Genomic DNA, 22514 nt, shown 5'->3' with positions numbered 1-22514 from the left:
TGGTGTACTGAGACTAGACTGACTAGTTAAAAAGACTGAAGCTGTGTTATTTTCCCTTATGTAAGACAGTTTTAAATTCACTTTGTTTCCATTCCCCAAAATATAACTGAGGACAGTAGCATATTCTGTCTCAGTATTTTATGCTCAATTTAACTGCTATATTGCATTAAATGATGTGCAATAATGTAACCCTAAATGCAAATGAATTCATGTTTGGTAAAAGAAAATCTCTTTGCTGCCTCCTCCAAATAGAATTTTTTTATAGATTTTAATGGACTACGAAAACCAAACATCCCCATATGGTGAGAAAATTTCAAGGCATGTATTAAAAGAAAAATCTTATGTTACTCATCAAAAACTAGTAGATGTGACAGGAGAAAAAAATTAAGCCATGAAGATGAAACTCAAAAAATTAGCAAATATGGAAAATCACCTATTACAGTGCCTGTAAAAGATTCAGAACAGGCTAAAAGAGAAAAGCATGCATTTCATATTTCAAGAGTGGAATATATTAAATTTCATTTGAAGCAAATTATTTATAGTTATAAAATTAAAACAACACACATACCTCCTGAAATAAATGCATCATTATGATCAGAACTACTGAAGATGTTATATTATCTCCTTCTGTCAAAGAGTGTAATTTTTTCTTACCATATGAAAGATTTCGAGGAATTTTCTCTGAATCTCAGAAAGTTCTTCACTCAGTCTTTTTCTGGACATTACAGAGTAGCCTGCAGGCCTCTCTGAGCTGTATTTGCTGCCTGTCCCACAGGCATCATTCTGGCAATCTAATGATATAAAGTAATCTGAAGATGTCCTGCAAACACTTCCCCTTCCCTGGATGAATGCCCTTCCCTGATGCAGTAGCCATTTTGACAGTCATATATCACCCTAAAATAAGCAAAATATATAAAATCTACAAACACAGGGCTGTTTTCTGGTACCCTGTTATTTTGAATTTCGAAGAGCTGGCAACAATTCTGGGAATTCGGCCCTGCAATCCCAGTACCTCCCTGATCATTCAAAGCTGACTGCAGGGCATGAAGATCGACATATTGTGTAAGCACTATAACAGTTGTACAGTTTAAAATTGCGGGAATGAAGCTAAACAAAGTACTCACACATTTATCTCTGCTGCACTTACCTTTAACTTAACGTAATTAAAGAGAACTGTGGCCATATGGCAAAAACACAGAACTAGGATTCATGAACCATTTCTATGCTGTGTAGGTTCTTCTGCCACATTTGTCATGGGGCTGTCTGAGCTCCTCCAGGATGAAACAAGGTGACAAGCATCTGTCATATATTTACTCTCTCAGCTTCTCTCCACAGAAATGCGTACAGTGTGGGAGGGAGAAGGATGGCTGTTTTATATATGTGTCTTGGAAAGGAAGTTAATATGGTTTGCAAAGGACCTTATTCCTGTAAAAGTCATTGAACAGTTTGAGCCTACCCCAGCCAAGTTCTGTCTCCTACCCAGGTGAACGTTACTTTGTGCGGGAAGAGTCCTGTTGCGCTAGAAAAGCCCAGCTATTTAGCAGTATTAATCACTGCACTTTGCTCAGTTTCTAAACCACTTTGTACCTGAAAGTGTGTATGACCCTTAGCTGAGCATCACTACCCATTAGAGGGGGGATACCACCTTCTAGGAAAGACAGATGTTTTTACCTTGTTACTTCTATCTGTTACCTCTACCTGCTTCAGAAAATACATCATCATCTTTTAGTTTGGATTCTACACCTGGTGCTTTCATTGAGAGGTCAAGCAAGACCCCTGATCTGGCTTAACTCCAAGTGTGGCATTGAAATGCCAACATCTTAGAGAAGCACTGAGACTTAACTCATAACTGTTTGTAAAATGCTTACAGAATGAAAGGTGCTATCTAAGTATCTAAGAATTATTACTCAGTGCATGGAAAAATGTTTATTTTCATACAGGATAAGGCTGTGTCAGGAAGTGGTATAGCATTAGTGAATAAGACTCTACAAAAAGGAACTGCATACCGTTACATTTATACATTTAATAAAGGCTGAATGTGACAATTAAGAAAGGTCAGTACCCTTGAGGAAGCAGGACAGACAGACAGGGAGAGGCAGAAGTAGTTATTTTCGCATTAAGGAAACACGCTAAAATATTCATTGTCTTTATCTGCTGTCAAGAGATGTTTTTTGTGTAACAAAAATACCTTTAACCTTTTAAAGACATCACAGAAATGCATCCAATTAAACTCCTATGTCCAGAAAGAAGGTATCCAAGCATCTGTTTATTACTGTAACTTTTCTACTCCTGCCATAAAAAAATCTAAAAGTTATTAATCTTTACAGCAATGCCTGATACTATTTCTTCCCACTATTATAATTACTTTAAACCCAGCATAGAAATATTCACGAGTTCCTTCATGCGGATCCTCATCTGGTGAGACTGAAGGCACAGAACTATTTTACAAAGGGGAACTGGGACGTAAAGCTGCTCTCTGAACACAGGAGAAGATTCACCCTGAGCAAAGGTCCAGAACAATGCCTGTGCATCAGTTAAGACTCTGTTAAGCCTTAAAATAGGATTTAATTATGAATTTTATGATCCATTGGCTATGCGCTGGTCTTGTCACAGTACTGCTTTTCTTCTTTACCCTCAGCACCTTTCTTACAAAGATAGGACAACCAGGTTGTAACACAAACTTCAGCAGCAGTGCACTTTCTAATAATGCTGATCCTTGAACCAGTTGCTTTCTCCAGTTACATGATACGTCGCCTAAAGCATCCTTATTATTTGTATACTGTATTCACATGCATCAACCACATGCTTTGCATTTGCACATGGTTCTTTACAATTTACATTTTAATGCTGTACTTTGCATTTTTCATTACCAAATCCCACCCCCCATCAAAAAACAAGGGCAAAACTAGGTGGGATTTACCTTATTACAATTTTTAGAAACTTGGCAAAGAGCACTGCTTGACATACTGTCCTTATCTGGCATTCCTAAAAAAAGAATACAGAAAATAAATACATACCACACATTTTTTTAAGTAACAGTGGAGATATTTATCAATAGAATAAGGAATTGGAGGGTTCAATACTTTGATAACATACACATTAATCTATGATTTTATTAAGAGCAAAACAGATTTATTCAGACAAAAGTTTTCTCTTGTGAATACAAAAAAGACAAAAAGCTAACTTTTATAAATACTATAAACAGCTTGCTAAACATAGTACTTTCTCACAACTTAATATTTGAATTATTTATATTTTTTCATGTAACATTATCTATGTTTTAGTACCTGGAAGTCAAACATGACATTGAGTTTGCACTAACTAGCATTGCTATGCTATGCTATGCTATGCTATGCTATTTTTTCACAAATAAGAACATATTGAACACATAACATATGGGACAAAATCTGCAGATGCAATTGCTAGCCGTCAGATATTGTCCTCGTTGGCATCTAAATAATCCTCTGGCAACTAAATAAAAGTACCATGATTTACAGAAGTGATGAGTTCCAAAGGCTGCCCTTGGATTCATGTCTACAGCACTATCCCACAGTTTGACAGGTTCTCATGAGGCAGAGACATACCCAAACTTACTTTGCTATGTAACTAAGGTCAGACAGCAGCATGTTTATTGCAGGCTGTCTGCCCAAGCACTAACCTAGGTTCCCAAGCAAGTTGTGTAGCCCATCCTAACTAAAAAAATAAGCCACTTGGTTATATTTATTTTACTAGCAGGACTCATGGCCGTGTTCCATGGAATTCATGTAACACCTATAACCAGTTAAATGTTACAGGACATCATACAGTATGCTTTAGTCAACAGGCCTGGCTCATAGTGCAGATTTGTGTACAGCTCTGTGTACACTTTTATACAGTTGGGAAGGCAGTTAGGCAAGTTCCAAAGTATTTCCTACTATATGCAGTATTAATACAGTCTTAATACTGAATTGAATTTAACATTAAAATTCCAACACCCAAAACCAGAGGACTTTCATCTTCCCCTTTCTTCTCTTTTCCCTTTTTTCTAACATCTGATACCTATTTTCTCATACTTACTGTCATTGTTGGAGCCGGTTTCCATAACACCATAAGGAGGAGTGAGAAGTCCAGACATATACTGTCGATATTTCTGAAAGACAGCAATGGCACATTCAGTCAGGTACAGATGTATAAAAGCCATTCAATGGATGATGTGGTATTTACATTTTTGTGTCTGCTGCCTTGTGCTTCACACGCACACAAGCAACCCGAGGCAGTCAGACATGGTTTTACTCTTAACGCTACAAGGCCTGCTTTCTTGACTGGAGCACACTGCCTTTATTTTATCAAAAGTTGCGCTAAAACAGTTCCCTCCTTCATCTTCCCCAAAGCATGACTTTGAGGGTTCTAATAAATCAATACTGTACTTAGTTGTGTGATTTCCCATAAAGGCTGTTTTAAAGCTCATTTGAAATTATACTACTCAGCTGAACTCAAGCTAGAAAGCTACTTTATTGTAGGGATGGAGACAAGGCTGTTAACTAAGGATTCATGAGAATCATGTACCACTACAATTTTGGTGTCAGATTTGAAATACACAAGATTTAGTGCAAGAACTCTAAACATTTAATTCCAACACACTAAGTTTGGTTTTCAGAAACTACAAGGTTATGAAACACACAAACCCAGCACCTCATGTTATGTATACACACAAAAACTGTATTATCAGATGAAACTTTGTAACTGTAAAAAAAATGTCCCTTGTACCACTGTAAACTATGTAATTGTAACTGATGTCAGTAACTGTTATTTTTCTTCAGTGAATGCTGGTGGCATGATCAATAAGGTTCAAAGCTCTGTCTAGAGCTTAAGAAATTCACAGAAGCTAAAAAATAACACCAAAGGAAAAAAATGTCCTTTTATCAAATACAAATCATTCAATGAATAAGTGAGACATTTTTGTTTTCAATCACACTATATTACTGTCATGCTTAAGGGTAAACAATTATAATTCCCTTTTGGAACTGTCAGAAAACAAGCTTGTGCAACAGGGATGCTGATGATCAGCGTAAACAAAATGTGTCATGCAGTCCTTAGGGTGTGCAGTGAGCTGAACGTGAACAACCAACCAGCTGAAATTCATGTAGGTTTCAACTAAGCACACATAATAATTGAGACAGAAAATTTCCCTCATAGTACAATTTTAATTTAAAAATTTTATCCTTTGCTCTATGGAGCTGTTTGGATGTATTCACTTTTAAAATGTTGTCTGCTGGATTTTAACAGATGCTTGAATTATCCTTTTAATGTTTCTTTTTCTTGGAAATAGATACGAAAATATCATCAATTCCAGCACTAAGGACTGAATGTCTTGCATTCTAAATAATAACAAAAGCTACAAAGATTACATTAATCTTAATAATCCAACCCTATTTTTAGAGAAGCTATTACATCCTAAAGCTTAGTAATGTATTATTTAAATCTCACCCATAATCCAGCTGAAAACTCGTAGGAGCAGAACTATGTTATATCCCTGGTCAGTCACACAAAATAAATGCTACTTCATTTGAGGAAAAAACTCTCTCATTTTCTTTCCCAAACCATTCATTTTCCCATACTCTGCATCCAGTCCTATGCCTGGAACTCAGTGAGAGGAAGAACGTGAGAAATAATTATTTTCTCAGTTAGACTAGTAAACCACACACACAAAACACGGGAAAAACTCATTTTAGTTGGCCAAATGAAAAAAAAGAAAGCATGACAAGGGGTTGAAAGAACATTTTATTCAAACAGTACATAAGCGTTTTGTTCTACCTTCTACTGAATTTGGTCTTGAAATGTGATTTAGAAATGGAAAATTGAAATGTTTCATTTGGGAAATGAGAAAATCAAATTTTATAGGGTTTTTTCTTTTGTTCTTCCTCACCGTTCAGATGATATTCGTTTCTTTGTTCTGTTTTTCCCAAAATAGCATTTTCCCAGAAACACATTATTAGTCCACCTTGATAAGGAACTTGAATTGTAGGAAGACAGTCATTTTCTCTTTTATTTCCTATACCACGTTCACAGTCATCATATACTGCATGGCAGTTTCCCTTCTGATTAATTCTCTAATATATTTCCTGATTATTCTTCTCATGAAACAAAACATGGAACACACCATGTAATTTCCAAAAGATTTGGGGGCCTAGCTTAACAAAAATACCTACAGGTAGAATAAGCCAAAATTGCATATAACACTTTAAAGGAGGCACCTAACCCCATTGAGCTCCACCTCATGCTCAGTTTGCCAAAGCCCACCAGGAACAAAAGCACAGGCTGCCAAGGACTTCAACTCTGTCATCTTCCACATGAAGGTCCCAGCCTGACATGTGATGAGTCTACTTACGGGTCTGACACAGCAAGCCCGGTGAGCAGTGTTGCCTGTGAAGGAGTTCAGGCAGCATTACCAGAAGAGGCACTAATTCAAGACATGCCCTCAGAAAGTTCAGTTGTTCAGACTCCTCCAGGGGACCTCTGCATAAATGAAACTACCTTCTATATCTGGGTATCTGGAGGGAAGGCTGATATGACTGCCTACACATGGCCTTCCATGAAGATACCTCAGTGGGGTGCAGGCTGACATAGGAGGTATAATTTACACCTAAGATTGTGTCACCACAAATTAGATGTCAAGGGATCCTTATATGCCAAGAACTCACGGAAACACTGTTGGCTGGGAAACCTAAGTATCCAAAGAAAGATGTAATTAACTGCATAAAGATTCACAGTATCAGATGGAGTAATGAAGTTCCAGGCATGAAATCTCTCAAAGCTGAGATAATGAGGAAAACACAATGCTGACTGTGAGACCTGTCTTGTTACCGTAATGTCTGTAAATGAAAAGAAAATGCAATAAGTTAAGTTGTACCACTAGGTGGCATTTAAAATCATCCTGAAGATTAACAGACTAAATATTTACAAAAAGCTTTTGCAAATGTATTCCACTGGTGGTATGAACTCTGAAAAGGCTTTCCTTATGAAAGACAACAACAGCTATCAAATCATCATAAGCGTGTTTATTACTAGAAGTCTTCAAGTTCTGTAAATCCAACAAGACAGCAGGTTTTAAAACTACACTCAGTGACCTACTCACTTTGTCTTCAGATTTCTACCAATTTATAAACTCTATCATGCAACAGCTTAAAGATCAGACACTTCCTGCATCTAATCTGACAGCACGAGTAATAAATACAGTATTTTTTCTTCCAGTTACTGACTGCCTCATATCCATGCAGTGGTGAAAATTAACACGACCTTTTCAGCCACTGCTATAGCCTAAAGCACAGAAGAGTGCTGACAAGGAACAGTTAGGGATGGGAGAAAAGGAGGAAAGAGAATCACACACTTGTCTTACAGGGGAGGCGCTGTGGGTGAATTTTCATACCAACAGTTTTAAGGCCACTCATTGTCAGGCTTTTCAATGTGTTCCTTCGCATGCTCTTATTTAGACTTTATTTGCAGTTAGCTGCAGTTAGTTTCAGAGGTTTTCATGACTACAGTATATTTTCTTCTACTCCGTGAACACAATTTGGTATATTTTTATATGCTAATGTTTAGAAAGGCAATTACTATCATTCTGATGCAAGCCATCTCTAAATTCCTTACAGATTTTTCTAGTGTACATAAAGTATATAAAATATGTCTTTGTACTTAGTCCCTTCTCTTCTGCTGCAAGTACTGAAGAGCTAATACCTGTTTAAAGGGAAAGAAGGAGCAAAAAAGAGATCTGTACAATACAAACACTCCAAAACAAGCCAGGTAGATCTGAAGAAAATAGATGAGCCTTTGTTGTCTTCCATGTGCATTGCATAGCAAAACTACAGCACTCTAACATGAAAGACTTGGGACTGATGAAGGGAAGACTCCTAGGTATAAAGCTTTGAACGCAGGTTCCACATCAGATCCTCCCCCAAGTGCAGCAGTTCTCCAGTCAGCAAAGAGTATCTGATGGGCTGTGTAACAAGGACCCAGGTAGTGATGGTTGTAGCACTAGGGAGTCAAGTCAGGCTTCTGATGCTTCCTCATCCCAAGATAAACCCACATGTGGCCAGATACTAGGAAGTGAGTGTCTTGTAACATTGGAGAAAGTTTTGTAGACCACAACAGGCACTTGGTTGAATACACGATCTCTCTCTTTCTCCTTCTCTTTCTCCCCCACTCATAATCTCAACCCATAGCGTCACTCTTGACCAGAAGCACTTCTGCTGCCTCCTGTTCTGCCTACCATTGGCAGCAAGAGAAGGTGACAAGGCAGAGCCTGCATTATTGCAAACTTGGGAGTAACACAAAATAATTAATTTCAGTTGTAGAAATTCTAGGCCAAACATCAAGGTGCTGTTTCCACACATGCTTTTTAAAACCTTGTGTAACTGTTTTATTAGAGGCTGTTATTCTGACTATTACCTGAGCTCTGCAATCCTCCTGTACTAGCTGTCAATACTCCCGTTATGGTTTCTCTTGGGGAATATATGCTGTAGCTTGACAATGTGCGCCAGCTTCTCTATTTTCTTTTGACAATAAATAATTGATCACTGATGCTTTCAGTACAACTCTGTTCTTCCTTTAAGTTGGCTGTGCCAGTCATACCATTCTGGCAATGAACCACCTCCCTTGTGGGCATTACTCACAAGGGTGCGTCACTCCCATGGTGCATTGTTTCGTCTTCTCTTTTCTGCAGAACAATAAGGAGAGATGTGAAAGAGCCCCTGAAGATCTCTGGACCCTCTTTTCACCCACCAAACCAAGCAGAGATTGCTGTCTCAAAGCTTAGATCTTTGCCTTTAGGTCTGATGCTCCAAAGATTGCTCTCCACTGAACTAACTGACAGGTAAAATCTCAGGTCATCTGCCTGCTATTTGTTAGTGTTTTCCAATAAAAAGTGCCTAATGTTCTTACAGAATTTCACCAAAAAAAAAACCTGACAATCATATTCATAGTTGTTTTTTACCCAAATCTTGTTACAGAGGTGAAACCAACAACACACTTGCTATTGCCCGATAGTATGTGCTGAGACCCACAGAAGACTCTGGCATAATTTTGATTTCAGATACTGCCTCCTTAGTACGTTTACAAATTAGTAAGCGTATTTCTTCTAAGCAAGCTCAATCAGAAAATTTCCATACATTTCAGGTCAATGCCACTTAACTGGATATCACAAAAAGGACCTGACCCATGGCTGTTTAACATTGGATAGTAAATCATTGCCTGAAGCTGGTGCTTCACTCTAGAACACCAAGTACCCTGCGTATTACTAAATACTTGCCTTTGTCATTCACAGAATATATATATTCAGTCACTCACAGTATAGATGAGAGAACAGAATTTAGGTATTTCTAAAGGAAAGGATAAAGACAAATTAGGAAAAAATAATGCTACATTAGCAAAAACATATCTTTATGTATTGTGGAAAAATAGAAAATAAACCATGTGAAGATCTTACCACGACTTACTGAACAGAGACTGTTTTGTATACGTCAGTCTATCAAGTCATTAAAATGAGATAGACAAGGCCTGAAACAGCAGAAGTGAAGTACCATTTAGTCATATTTAGATAAAATATATACAGAAAATGCCAGTACTGAAATTGCTGAATCCTGATCCCAGAATTAGTACAGTTTATATAATAGCAGATGAATCTGCATCTTTTCCGTTTATTTACCTATTTACCATTTTCTGAATGTTTCTGCATGGCTCTAATCAACTATGCTTTAGATTTTATTTAATCTCTTTGTTTTGGAGGCATATATTTTTCTGTCACATTCCCACTTAAATCAATTTATCATGCTTGAAAAGCTCTGTGTGCAGAATTTGCTTGATCACAGAATCCCCTTGAGTTTTAGTTGAAAAGAAAAATGCACCCAGCTCCCTGAAATCATGCCAAATTGGCTACCAGATAGAAACCCAAAGATAAGACTGCACTGCAAAAAATCAAATCCAAGGAAATTAGAGCATGAGCAGTGATTAAACAAATTACACAGCCTATTCTGCTCCATCTAATTTAAATATAGAAATGACATCATGTAGCCCTCCGATTCTGTCTCCTAGAGGAATCCACTCAGGAAATGCAGTTGGGTGGAGACAGGACTTGGTTGGGAGGGGTGGGAAAGATTGCATATACTTAAAAGAGGACAAAGAAAATATATAAAGAAGAACAAACAGTCCATTTGATTTATGTGTTTTCTTTTACTACACTTGTGTAACCATAGAACAGATAATGTATTTATAGGAAAAAATATAACAATTTAACTGCCTTTAACATGAAGTTCAAGTTTTCAAAAGTGGCTGAAAAAGAGCATTATACAATTCCATATCTACTTTTTCACAGTGATATCTGTGTTGAATTTGTTCACTTTAAAATCAGATGATGATGACTGTCACCAGCAGTGCTTCAAACTTAATACAGGATCAGAAAATCAAGCTGTGCTTTCCTTTCTTCCCCTTTCATTATCACTTGTAGGAGAGAGGCAGCAAATCACACCTTAGGTGGAATTTTCTGAATTATGCAAGTGGAAGAACAGAACCTCACTCCTCTTCAAACTGTTCTGCAAAGCTAACAATTGTAAACCTGCATCTTTATTAGCAAAGCCAGCAGATACGTCTCAAAAACAAAGAAAAAGTACCATTTTAACATAATTTTCTTACCACTACAGCCAACCTTTAAACCTACATTGACAGCACTTATATCAAGCTAAGTCTGACATCATCTCATGGGTCATGCACAAGGGAAACCCGTTCCAAGAACAATTTCCTAAAGTTCTGGGCACAAAATACTTCCTTTTACCCTCAGGCAGTCACACCTCCTATCTTCAGATACACTATTTTAATGAGGGGAGAAGCAAAGATGTGCTCTTTCAGGTAAGCTCAGTCTGGGTGTGCTATGCAGGAAGGCAGTGTACAAGGAAGATCAGAGACGAGTAATACGAGACTTGCAAATACAGGATGAGGCTGGCTTTGTTCAGCTCCTCCCCTGGGCAGCTATGGGCTGCCTCCTACACTATTTCTTCCATATGGTGTGCCTCCCTGAACTGATCTTTAGCATTTCTCTGGAGCAGAGCTTCAGCTGAGACAAAAGGTCACACCAGAAAGACATTTATGTTTGTAAAGTGCTTTGACAGAATGGTAAATTCTGTAATTGCAGCAACATACGTGTCTTGTTTCTGATCACGTATCTTAACCTGCAGAGCAAGCAAAAAGCAAGGATTGTGTGTACTAGAGAAGTCAGAAGTCAGCAAAAGCCTCTAAACCAAGTTATTGCTCCACACTGAGATTGCCACCTTGCAAATACAGAAGGCCTGATACACACGACCAATGTATCTTTGCATGAATGTTACGAAAAAGGCTTCGTCTGAAGAAATGTATGTAGAACTAGGTACGTATCACTGAGATTAAGAGAAAAGCTGCAAACCTCCCAGAGCAGGCTGTGCTCTGAAAGTGAGTTGAAGTCATGCTCCTCTGTAGTGAAATTCTGTAAGGTCGCCACAAGGTCTATGCAGTACTTAAGTCCTAAAAATAGGTTTTAAGTGCAACTTAAATGACACATTGGCCTTATGTTGACACTGTGTGCAGTAGTGGCTTTACCCATCGTTCATAAACAGCTTCTTTTCTTCCCGCCCCTCACATTTTTTTACAAGGAGATTTGAAACAAATAAAGAAAAAGCAAAATGGTGAGCTGACCTGTAACTCTGCTTTTCATATTTACAACTTCTAAGCACAGAAGTATGTTGGTCTAGAAACTTGTTTTCATCTGGAAGGAAACACTGGGTTAAATATTAATTCCTCTACAATCAATATAAACCTCTTAATGAGTTCAGTGGGGTCAGTCTAACGCTGTGCTTTTGCTTCTCACAGAAACAAGCTCATATCAACTTCCAATACTCTTCTAATACTAAAGGTTTCCTTTTCATGGATAAGTCCTCAAAGTGATTGTTTCTACTCAATTGTGCCTAACAGTAATGAGGATATTTCATGAACGTAAATAAGTAAGCATACAAGGAAATTTCCTTTATAACATTAGCCTTTCTTTGATACTTTTAAAATATTGTTTTGATTACAGTGTGAGCTGCTTTAAAAGCAGCTTGTGCAGCTCACTCAGTAACGCTGTTGTAAAATCAAAACAATAAGTACAATACAAAATAAGAGGGGAAAACCTAAAGATGAACTAAATAATTATAATTCAGAAAGTATGATTGAACATAGTCTACTCCTTCTAGTGCATGGAAAAGAGTGTATTCCGACACAGAAAATCACTCAGCATCAGACTGATGTCACTTAACAAGACCCCAAAATACCTGGGCCTCCAACTCAGCCAGCAGTCAGTGCAATGGCACCACTGGAATTACCTTGCCAGCATAAATCTCTCAGGGATCCAGCTGCTCAAATCCAGAGCCCCTTTCACACACAGTGTAGTATAATAAATGCTGCCTGTGGTACTTCCCCACCGGAGTTCACAATAATATTTCAGCTATTTTGTAACACAATTTATGTAAGGCAGTTATACTGCCTTACATCCACATGCACAGTCTAACATCTCATGGCCCTCATGTTTGAAGCTCCCTATAAAGGCCTGTGGAACACAGTCTCTTCTGATAGACTTGTACAACAGCATCTTATCTGAAGATACCAAAACGTATTGGATGGAAATGACTGACTTTTATCAAACTGAAATGCAAACAACGTTAATAATGGTGATTCAGCTGTGCCAAAACACAGGGATTAGGTAAACTGCATTAACAATCTGCAATGCCACAGCCTTATTTTCAAGGTTTTTCCCTCTGGCTGGAGTCAGTGCAAGTGACTTCCTCAAACCAAAGCCATTTTATTTAGCTGCCAGTCCCTCACCAAGACTGAAAAAGCCCACACACCAAATGCTGTTCTGCAATTCTAACCCAGAGTCTTGCTGTGGCTGTTTCTCATGCCATCCTTTCTTTAGGCAAAAAGTAAAGTAACATTATTCATTTCACCTCAGCCCTAGAAACATTTTCAAATCTCATCACGAGAAGGGACAGTGAGAAGTGGAGGCACGCAGGCATGGGAAAGAAGGAAGAACGTCCCACTGGAAGTTAAATGTTAGGAAAGAAAGAAACATTAACAAGCAATAAGAAGGAAGGAAGTGAAAATGTCTTAGGGATCAAAGGGTGAAGGGTAAGAGGGAGTGCAATACATAGCCTAAAGAGATTTCTTCAGTCCACTGAACAGATGAGATATCACAAGGAGTGGACAGACTTCAGGGAAGAGAGCACACTATAAGAAACAAAAGAAAAAAAAAAGAGACAGTGTGAACTGGCTGACGGATATGCCTAATAAATGAACTCCTGTGTCTCTCTTGTTGCCACCAAAGAAGCAGTTCTACCTGTTGATGTCTTAAAAACAGATAAGCAATTTACAATTTAAGCGAGGCTCCTTAAATCTGGTTGTTGTTGAGACAGTTTAGGCTTAAAAGATTCTGCAGATCGAGATGAACAGCACAAAATATAACATCAAGCCTCTGCCAATTTTCCAATCACAAGCTTAATCTCTATTTTCCATAGTGAAGCATTGTTTATGTTTGTTATTTTTTATCTTGTGGCACTGGGATGTCAATTATAGGCAAAATTAGAAGAAAATAGGATAGAAAATGTGAGTTTTAAAGGACTAAAATAGTATAAGCCAAGCAGAGTCCAAACTACTCTGAGATTCTGAGGAGTGACTTGTTTAAAGAAATTACAGAACATTTTCCCAGATTAATTCAGCTGGGTGAAAATAACCCAAATCCTTTTGGTTACCATTTGAAAATTACTCAAATTGTGGTTTTTTCCAATTGAGCTGAGCACCAAGCATGTAGCCTAGTTTGACTAGGCTGACACTTCAGTGTGGGCAGGAATTTTGTATTAAAAAGCCTTTGTTTTTTATTTATTTCATTTTTTGAATGGGAGTTTCTTTCACAGTACAATATATAATCACAAAAAATGGTAACCTTGATTTTCATTCCTCATTATCAGCCTTCATTCTCACTATGATCTGACATGTTATCTATCATCAAGATTAAAACAGCATTTGAGATATGCAGCTGGGCACAGTAATGAAGATGCACTGTAGATTTTCTTAAGTGGAAAAAATAGTAAAGAGATGTTAAGGCTGAACCTACACATGACCATACGAGAAAAATGAAACAAGAGGAACATGAAAAAAATGGAGACAACTCACAAGATAATGAAGGGTAAAGTACTGAACTGGACTGAATAATAATCTTTCCAGGAAAAGAAAGAAGGGTGGGAGGAGAAGAGTATAACATCATATCAGTCTCCTCTGTTCAACAGAACCCTGGAATCAGCTTGACTGGGGTCCAGCTTTTCTAAGTTCTACACACAAAATGAAAGGTCAGATCCTGTCTCTCCCTCCTCCCATCCAGAAAGGCTCACAGTGCACTTTGAGGCAGGATGCAAGCAGGCAAGTGGCACAGCACAAAAGGTACAGAATGGCACAAATTAACTAAATACAAGAAGAGGATGTTTCACCAGGGATTTTTGTTCAAATAAAACAAGCAAGATTATATCGGAGCATGAGGTAACTGACAACAAAAAGTTCACAGCTTTGGCATCCATCATAGGGCAGATGCCCTCCAAAGGCTGAAACGAAAAGGTCTTAGGAAACACTCTCCCACCTGAAAGAATAATAGTCGTTACATTCTTGCACTAAAGCTATACCACCAGAAAGGGATGCAACTAATAAAGAAACTGAGCCAACACTATCCCAAACATAACCAGATAATCAAACATAACCCATAACTAGACATAACCAGATTCAAAGAGACACAGTTATTACTCTCAAGTTTACGTGGAAAGACTACACAAATGATGATGATGGAAGACTGTAAACAATCAACTGTAAGAGAAAGAGAAAGGGGGTTGCTGAAGACTCACTAACAGACCATTAAACTTGGCCATATACTACATATGTAACAACACAGCAGTTCTGTGAGGCAATTTGGCAAGGAAATTCCACATCTGAGGAGCAATGAGAAAAGCTGATTCCTGCACTAAGAATCCTCCAGAAACAATTTGCCAAGCCCGAGCATCCAAAACCTGTCAGCACAAATGCCCAAGTACTGGCTCTCGGGGGAGAGACAACTTCTGTCAAACTGGCTAAAAGATGCTCTCAGTGAAACATTCGTGGCACTTAGTTTGCCATTCTGAAAGACCTAGCTTTTAAAAGCATATTCTAAAACTTACACTTGTTTTTAAGTGTTATCTATTTGATAGCAAGCTCACTAGGAACTGAATCAATTTTCTGAACTTTTACGTTTCTGTTCCACTTGGGCAAACAGCCATTTCTTCTGGGTACCCCCTCGCACATGGCTAAAAATAATTTCATTACCATATTGAAATCTCAACCTACCCCACTAGATGGATAGGTTTAATACAGCCAGGATGTACAGTAGATCATTAATTTTGAAACTAAAACATCTTTCTAGTCCATTGCTTTCAATTGTTTACTTCTTAGATATCTTTGTATTTCCTGCTCCTTCTTTATGGAATCATGTTTTATTTGTTTGTTTAAAGAATGACAAAAAGTTATTAAAATAAATACATCAGGCTGTGCTGGGGAGGCCCCACCACGTGCTTCTCATGAACCCTGGCTGTTCTTGTTCCAAACCCATTGGAAACGATGTATTTCAAGGGATAATATTTACACAAAGCAAACAGCAGTACTAGATAAATATGCTGTTTTTACATGGAAAGCAAACTAAATTGGTTTTCAGTAGAGGAGGAAAAATAACAGTGCACAATATTACTGCACTATAATTTTAAATAATTTCTGTACATTATCAAATGAAGATGAATGGATTGTTTAAGACTTATATTGCACGAGTACATTTTGAAAATTCAAAGAGACTCAACATGGACATTACAAAATTCTTTTTAAAAGGCCTTGCTAGGAGGATGCAGTAAATAACCCTGGCTCTGGCTGTGTAGTGGCGGCTGAGAGGAGAGAGCATCTTGTCCACTCTTCTTTCTGTCCATTTCTCTTACACTGAACAGTCCCTGATAATTTTCCCAACCTTCTCATTAAAAGCATATCCAAACAAACTTTAATTGTTGTTTGTGTAGTAATTGTGGCCACAATGTGCCAGACCTCCTGGACTCAACTGTGGGTACGAAAACTCTGTTCTGCTGCTCTGCTTTCCTAACGAAATGTAACCACTTTGCCTGGCAGGAAATTCCTCCCTTTTCTCCCTTCTTCCAAGTAACTTTTTGATTCCAGTGGAAAAAATTTAACCAAATTTGAGATAGGGCTCAAATGAGGTCCTAGCGGCTAAATAAAAATTAGTGATAGGAGAGTGGTCCCAAATATAGTGTCACTACTAAGGGAAAAGAGGGCAGCACTCTCTTCATCCACTTCACTGGGTAACAGCCAGCTGACCAGTCTGTACACAAACACCAGCTGGCTAATGCTCGCGGGTATAACTCCAAATGCCACATACATGGTCTACCAGCAAGTAGATGCATCATGGAAGTTATGGTAAGTATTGGTGGCAGGAAAGAGCAAAAATGGAAAGGAAATAAGCTTTTTCAGTCCTTCCACCCACAGAAAAACTTCTCAATCATTTTCATTGGCTGCAATTATATTTATATCCCAAACTTATTTTGCAACTTCAATTCTTATTATTAGCAATTCTTCTAAGTGTTTTCATTATGACCACGCACTGATGTCCTAAAGTTGCAGTTTTTCAGGTTTTTGTGGACACCAGTATTGAAGGTGCTAAGCATCTGAAACAGGCAGCTCTGGCTTGGAATGCATTGCTATCGCCTGCTGTTGCAGTGGTGAAAAATATACATGGGCATTCTTATGCACTCCTGATAGAAGAGAGGCAGGTTTTACTGAGAAGTAATCTGCTGTGCTTCACCCTTTTTCTGACAGCAAGAGAATGATTAATTCTTGAGGCAAGTGTATTGCTATACTGGGACAAGACTTTCAGTCCCTCTAGAAGACAAGATGAGGTCACTGGTAATACTAGAGTTAGAACACTTCTTAATTGAAGGGCTACCTAATTTGCAATGACCTACACTTCAGTCTATTTTTGTAGGGCTCTTCCTCTGCCGCGAAGCAATACAGACAACGCTTGTTATTGTCACTTTGATACTGTGTATCCACTCACCGTTCAAAGAAAGTCTTTATATAGAATATGCAGTAAAATAAGCTACAGCATGAGTCACACTGCAAGAGTCCATGCTTCTGGAGTGTTATGAGGCACCAGAGGAATCAAATGACTCGCATATGAGAACAAGGCATTATCCACCAAACCACAAGTGTAATTATAGAACAGCCTTTAAGAAAGGTTTCATTAACAGAGAAGAAAAGCTGCCTTCACATGTAAATCCACTTCACATAATTCTTCTGTTTACTTACAACTCTAAAACCGTATTAGAGACAAGTTTTGCAAACCTTACTGTAATAAAAATCAAACATATTGGAAATAAGGCAAAATTTTTTTTTCCATATAACTTTTTTTTTTTTTACATGGTAACTGCTGTTTATCTGATCTGTCTTCCTTTGATAGTACTGAGGAGAATTCAGTGTTATAGAATAAGGAAGCTGTACACATATGCCTAACATATTTAACTGATTAGTTTTCAATTTACAAGTATTCCCTTACATACTGCTAGCTGCTTGTTTAGGGAGCATCACAGAACACAATTTTAGCATTATATTGTCTCTTCAGTTTTATAAACTTCAGATTTCTGTGAAAATCTTGATATCTTTTAGATAAGATAGCCACTGTAATCTCTGTCTTTTATATAAGATTATTATTCGCATAATTCCTATGGCGTTAAAGTCCATTATATACAACTGTGTTGGAATGGATCCTCAGCTTATGTAAATTAACAGTTTCACTGGCTTCAGCAAAACTGATTTTGTATTCGCTGATCTGTTCCAATAGCACTCACGATCATCCGTCTTCCAATAGGAAGGCATATTGTCCATTGATACTTGAACCAAAACTGGTTCAAACTGGGAAATGTGAAGTCTGACTACCCTGTAGCCTTAAGGACATTGCTGTTCATTTCTGAAGTGGGAAATTTCATTCTTGGGAAGGGCCACATGCAGACAGCCTATGTTCCAGCCGTGCCCTGGCCCTCTTCTATTCCCAGGCCCTGTTGCGTTGCCTTACCAATACGGAATACAGAAGAGCGCAGGACTTAAAAGGCCCCACAGTCTTGATGCTACAGAAGAATCACATAACAATTTCAGAAATTGTTTTCACCTCCAAACTTTAGGAAATCACAGTAGGTTCCAAAAGCAGTAAACAAAAGCTCTATGAAATAGATATGAACATACCCTTGCCACTGTCTTGAAAAACACCTGGTGGTGTTTTCTCATGGCAAAATCACAAAGTTTTCACATCACTGGTATCACCTAAGTTTAGCAAACTTGACAGGTATTACAAATCTGACATGATTACAAAGAGCAGCGTAACCAGGTCTGCAGACCTACTGAACGACTGCACTGGCCAACGAGTGTCAGTAGTGCTAGCTTCAGATAGAGCTAATCCTTCCTGCAAACAGAAAAAAGTGGGAAAATCCAGACAAGAGAAAAAAGTGCTAGTGCCTGAATACTTCATAGGGAACCATTTGTCAACAATAACATGGATCACATCTGGCCTCTTAAAAAGGAAAATCACTACAAGTGTCCAAGGGTGCCATTTTAATAAAGAAGTGAGCAAAAAAGAGCAGATGTAAAATTAACTAAGATGCCAAGCATGACCAACACTGCCAGCTCAGGCCTGCTGATTTGCTCTGCCTCAAGACAGAAACTAAGGGTCTGATGCACCGATGTGTTACTCCGATTTCATGCCAGTGTGACTTTTTTCCAAGAGATGTAAAACTCAAATAATGCTCATATACCAGGTTAATGAGAGCAACAGAGATTTAATTCAGGAGAGGTTTCCAGAGTGTATACTAGTAGCAGAAAGAGATTATGGTGGCCAGAAAAGCTGTTTCAAGCTACCAGAAGATGAAAGGTAAAAGTGACAAGACTTTGGACTCAACTGACACTTTCTTTGTTGGAGCAGCAGTCCCAATAGAGAAGTTGATTGTCTTTTCTCTAACTTGCACAGAGCTACATTTTACCTAGATCTCTCACCATCGTCCTAAACAGTTCAAAGAACAGTAACACACATGCATATAAACAACTCCTAAAGTGGTTCTGTCTAGTAGAAAAGGCTACAAAGAGCCTGACCCAAATCATCTCTGAATTTATCAGTATGTTTTAGAAGTTTCTGAAAGATAAAAGATGTATCCCCTTAAAACTATAATTCTCAGTGTCACATGTTAGGCATTGCTTAGAAATGAGAATTAATACTATGTTTGATGTGTTCCTTTATGGTTCTCTTCTCATGCCTTGCAGCAGAATGGTCAAGCCTCGGCAGCTACAGCATCCAGAGGCCAGTATTGTGGTGGCCCCTTGTCACGCAGCCCAGGCCATACTCTCTTCCTGCGCGGACAGGTGGCAGAGTTCAGTTTGCAGACAGTGAAACAGCCTGAGGGGCAGCAGGAGGCACTTGGCGACTAGGCAGCATGGTGGCCAAACAGCTGCTCCCCAGTACCTGACAGGAAAAAGCTGTAGGCCAAGTAGAAAGAACCTGCAGGCCAGGCGTGACCAGTCGGGCACCAGGGTTATTCATGAGGGACTCTTAAATTTGAACTCTGTAATCAGTGCGTCACCATCCCTGTGAACACAGTCCTGTGGAATGCTACTGAATTAAGTGCTTAATATTTGTAAAACTCTTCAAGATATATAGATTAAGGATCCCATAGAAGTGCTAACCAAAATAATATTATTCTGACATTGCATTCCTTCAGGGACAGATAAACACTACAGTACGTAATTGGGCTGGTATCTCTTTAAATATAGATCATCAGAGCTCTCCTGAGATTCTCATCAGTGTCAGTAAATGTATGTACAAAGAGCTACTCATTTGATTATCTTACAATACAAAACCCCATGCATATATCCACAATGATTATATATTCAGTACATTCCCTTTAATGTCAGTACATCAACTCTGTTTCAGTTGAGACTTAGCATTCATCGTCACATTCAGGCAAGTTTTGTCTTGCCTTCTCATCTCTCACACTTGATCTGCCTCTTTAAACTTGGCATTTCTAGCAACCTCTCCCAGCTAGGTTTTAAAAGTAGATTCTTCTCTCTGCTCAATAAGCAAGAGAACAGTACATAATTTCCTGTTTTATGTACAACATCTGGCACTGTAGAAAGAACCATTGCAGATCTTACCAAGGCAGCAGAAAAAAAAAGCTCAAAATCCTCCTGTATGGAAAATGGCTCTGCAGCACTGGCTATAAAACCTATTACATATTATATGAAAGGTTAGCAGATTTCCTGGCAGAATACAGTACATATATATGACGAACCTCAATCTGCTTTTCTCTGCACTAAATGAAAAATGTCAAGAGAAATCTGGCAGGATTATACACTTCCTAATGTTAATATTTTGAGTGATAGCCTACACAAAGCATCTGCAACAAAATAACCTTCCCTATTTAATTGGCAAACAAGCTGAGGGCATAAAATTTCCCAAAGTACCAGAATGACTTAAGCAACCACACTCCATTTATAGCAATGACTTAGGCATTTCAGAAACTATGCAGCACTGACTTTCAGTGACTCCAGGGACAGAATTTAAAGATACTTAAGCATTCAGAGACACAGTTACCTAAGCCCTCTTAACAACCCCACAAGAAGCATATGACAATCTGAGTCTTCCATATGAGGTTATGAACTCATATCTTTACCAAGCCTCCAACTCCAATATGAGGGTTATTAAATGAAGATTCAAATTCTATTCAAATACAATCATAAAAAGGGGAACCATGATGGAGAAGTTCACCTTTGCAATAACAGCACATGGCAAAGGCATTCAGCTGCTGGTTGGGACTGTGCAGGGAGTAATCTTACAGTAGCATCAGAAGCTTCTAAAGCTGCAGAAGATGAAGCATTTGGTGTTTCATTCAGTTGTCCAAGCAGAAAGCAGACTGCCTGAATCAGGGGCCCAGTGAGGCAAGAAGAAAACTTGTTTCCCTGGTTGCACACTGGTAGACTTCCCTTCCTTGGACTCTAGAGAGCACAAGTAGGATGAGAGGGCATTTGTCTTCCAGTGACTTTTAATTGCTTGAACTTTCCCTGTTAATAAAGCAATGTTGCTTTCCAAACCTTTCCTTAAAATTCTAGCTCTTCAGTTCTCTGTCAACACTCAACTGTCATGTGCTCCTTGAAGAAGCAAACTCTTCAGGAGGACTCTGGGAAGGAAGTACCTGAGATACTGTCAGTGTCTGAAGCCAGAACTAGTCCACGGAGTCTAGATAACTGTCAGGATGTTTTACAGCCCCTGTCTGCAAAAGCACTGCCTAACTAGGAATCAAATACCTACAAAAACCTGTCCTACACATTTGTGAAATAATAGCCAAAATTAACTTGGAACGTTGCCATGTGCTTACATAAGGTCATAACATGATGTGGTTACTTGTTGGTACTGATATTTATTGAAGTGGAATAAAGTGCTATTCATGAGCTAAAAGCCAACCCAATGTTTTATTCAGAATTAAAATGCTTTTTCCAAAGAGGATGGCTTTTCCAAAGTGGTAAGCACTGGGCCAAATCAGTTTCCTTTAATGTCAGAGGCAGCTTCTGAAAACAGCAGCTCTAATTTGAACCATTATGCTGGCTGTTCAGGGCAACTCCAGTCTGGCAAGCCAGCACCATCTCCCCGGGAGATGAAAATGGCTAAGGGTAAGCAAGCAAGCTGGCACAAAAACAGGAGCTTGGGCGTAAGGGTAACTAGGGATTGACAAGTCTCTCATGGCTAACTGGAAAACCTTTTTCCATTGTGAGTAAGCTGAGGAAAAATTGGAGAATCTGTGTTACAATAAACTACATTTCAGAAGCGTTCTGCACAGAGGACGGCCAGGACCATCACTGAAAGACCAGTAGGAATTTTAGTTACAATTCCATTACAACTAAAAAAATTTCTGTCTAGCATTACAGGGACTATATATTCCTCCCAGGCCTCCATTCTGCCCAAATCCAACACAACATACCTGGAATCTAAACGTTTTGGTTAGACCAATAATTTAATCTACCGTGTGCATTTTTTTTCTAAATACATTTTCACTGAGCTATTGCTGTTATTGCACACCATTACAATTTAAATTACAAGGGTGTATGATACATACAGCTGATACCGAGTTCAAATCATTAATGTTAAAGAGAATGAGGTACTACTGCATATGTCTCATTACCAGGCCATATGACCAACCCTTGAAATTTCCAGGAGCAGCCCTACAAAGATGATGACAGCCAGTCCATTGTGTTTGGGGCATTGCTACCCAACAGCAAGGTCAGCGCAGATTCAAAACCTTTCTGTGATGTTTCAAGGTGTATCTTGCAGAATGCTGGAAAACCCATTCCTTGCTCTTCAGTGTCCTCTTAAGAGGTGACAG

The 22514-nt window shown here is 38.6% G+C and overlaps 1 protein-coding gene across 1 annotated transcript in view; it reads right to left on the bottom strand.

Annotated features, from left to right (window-relative positions):
• The window catches only part of RAPGEF4 (Rap guanine nucleotide exchange factor 4), a 159389-nt gene that overhangs the window by 82062 nt on the left and 54813 nt on the right, over positions 1-22514 (bottom strand). Inside the window, exons 5-6 of the mRNA XM_075153951.1 lie at positions 4057-4129; positions 2921-2985 (exon numbers count right to left, since the gene is read on the bottom strand). Coding sequence (XP_075010052.1) covers positions 2921-2985; positions 4057-4129 — 138 coding nt within the window. The remainder of the gene's footprint in view (positions 1-2920; positions 2986-4056; positions 4130-22514) is intronic.

The sequence above is a fragment of the Calonectris borealis genome, chromosome 6 (assembly GCF_964195595.1).
Source record: "Calonectris borealis chromosome 6, bCalBor7.hap1.2, whole genome shotgun sequence".
Taxonomy (NCBI): domain Eukaryota; kingdom Metazoa; phylum Chordata; class Aves; order Procellariiformes; family Procellariidae; genus Calonectris; species Calonectris borealis.
Note: the sequence above shows the minus strand (reverse complement) of the source record. Positions and strands in the feature narration are given on the sequence as shown.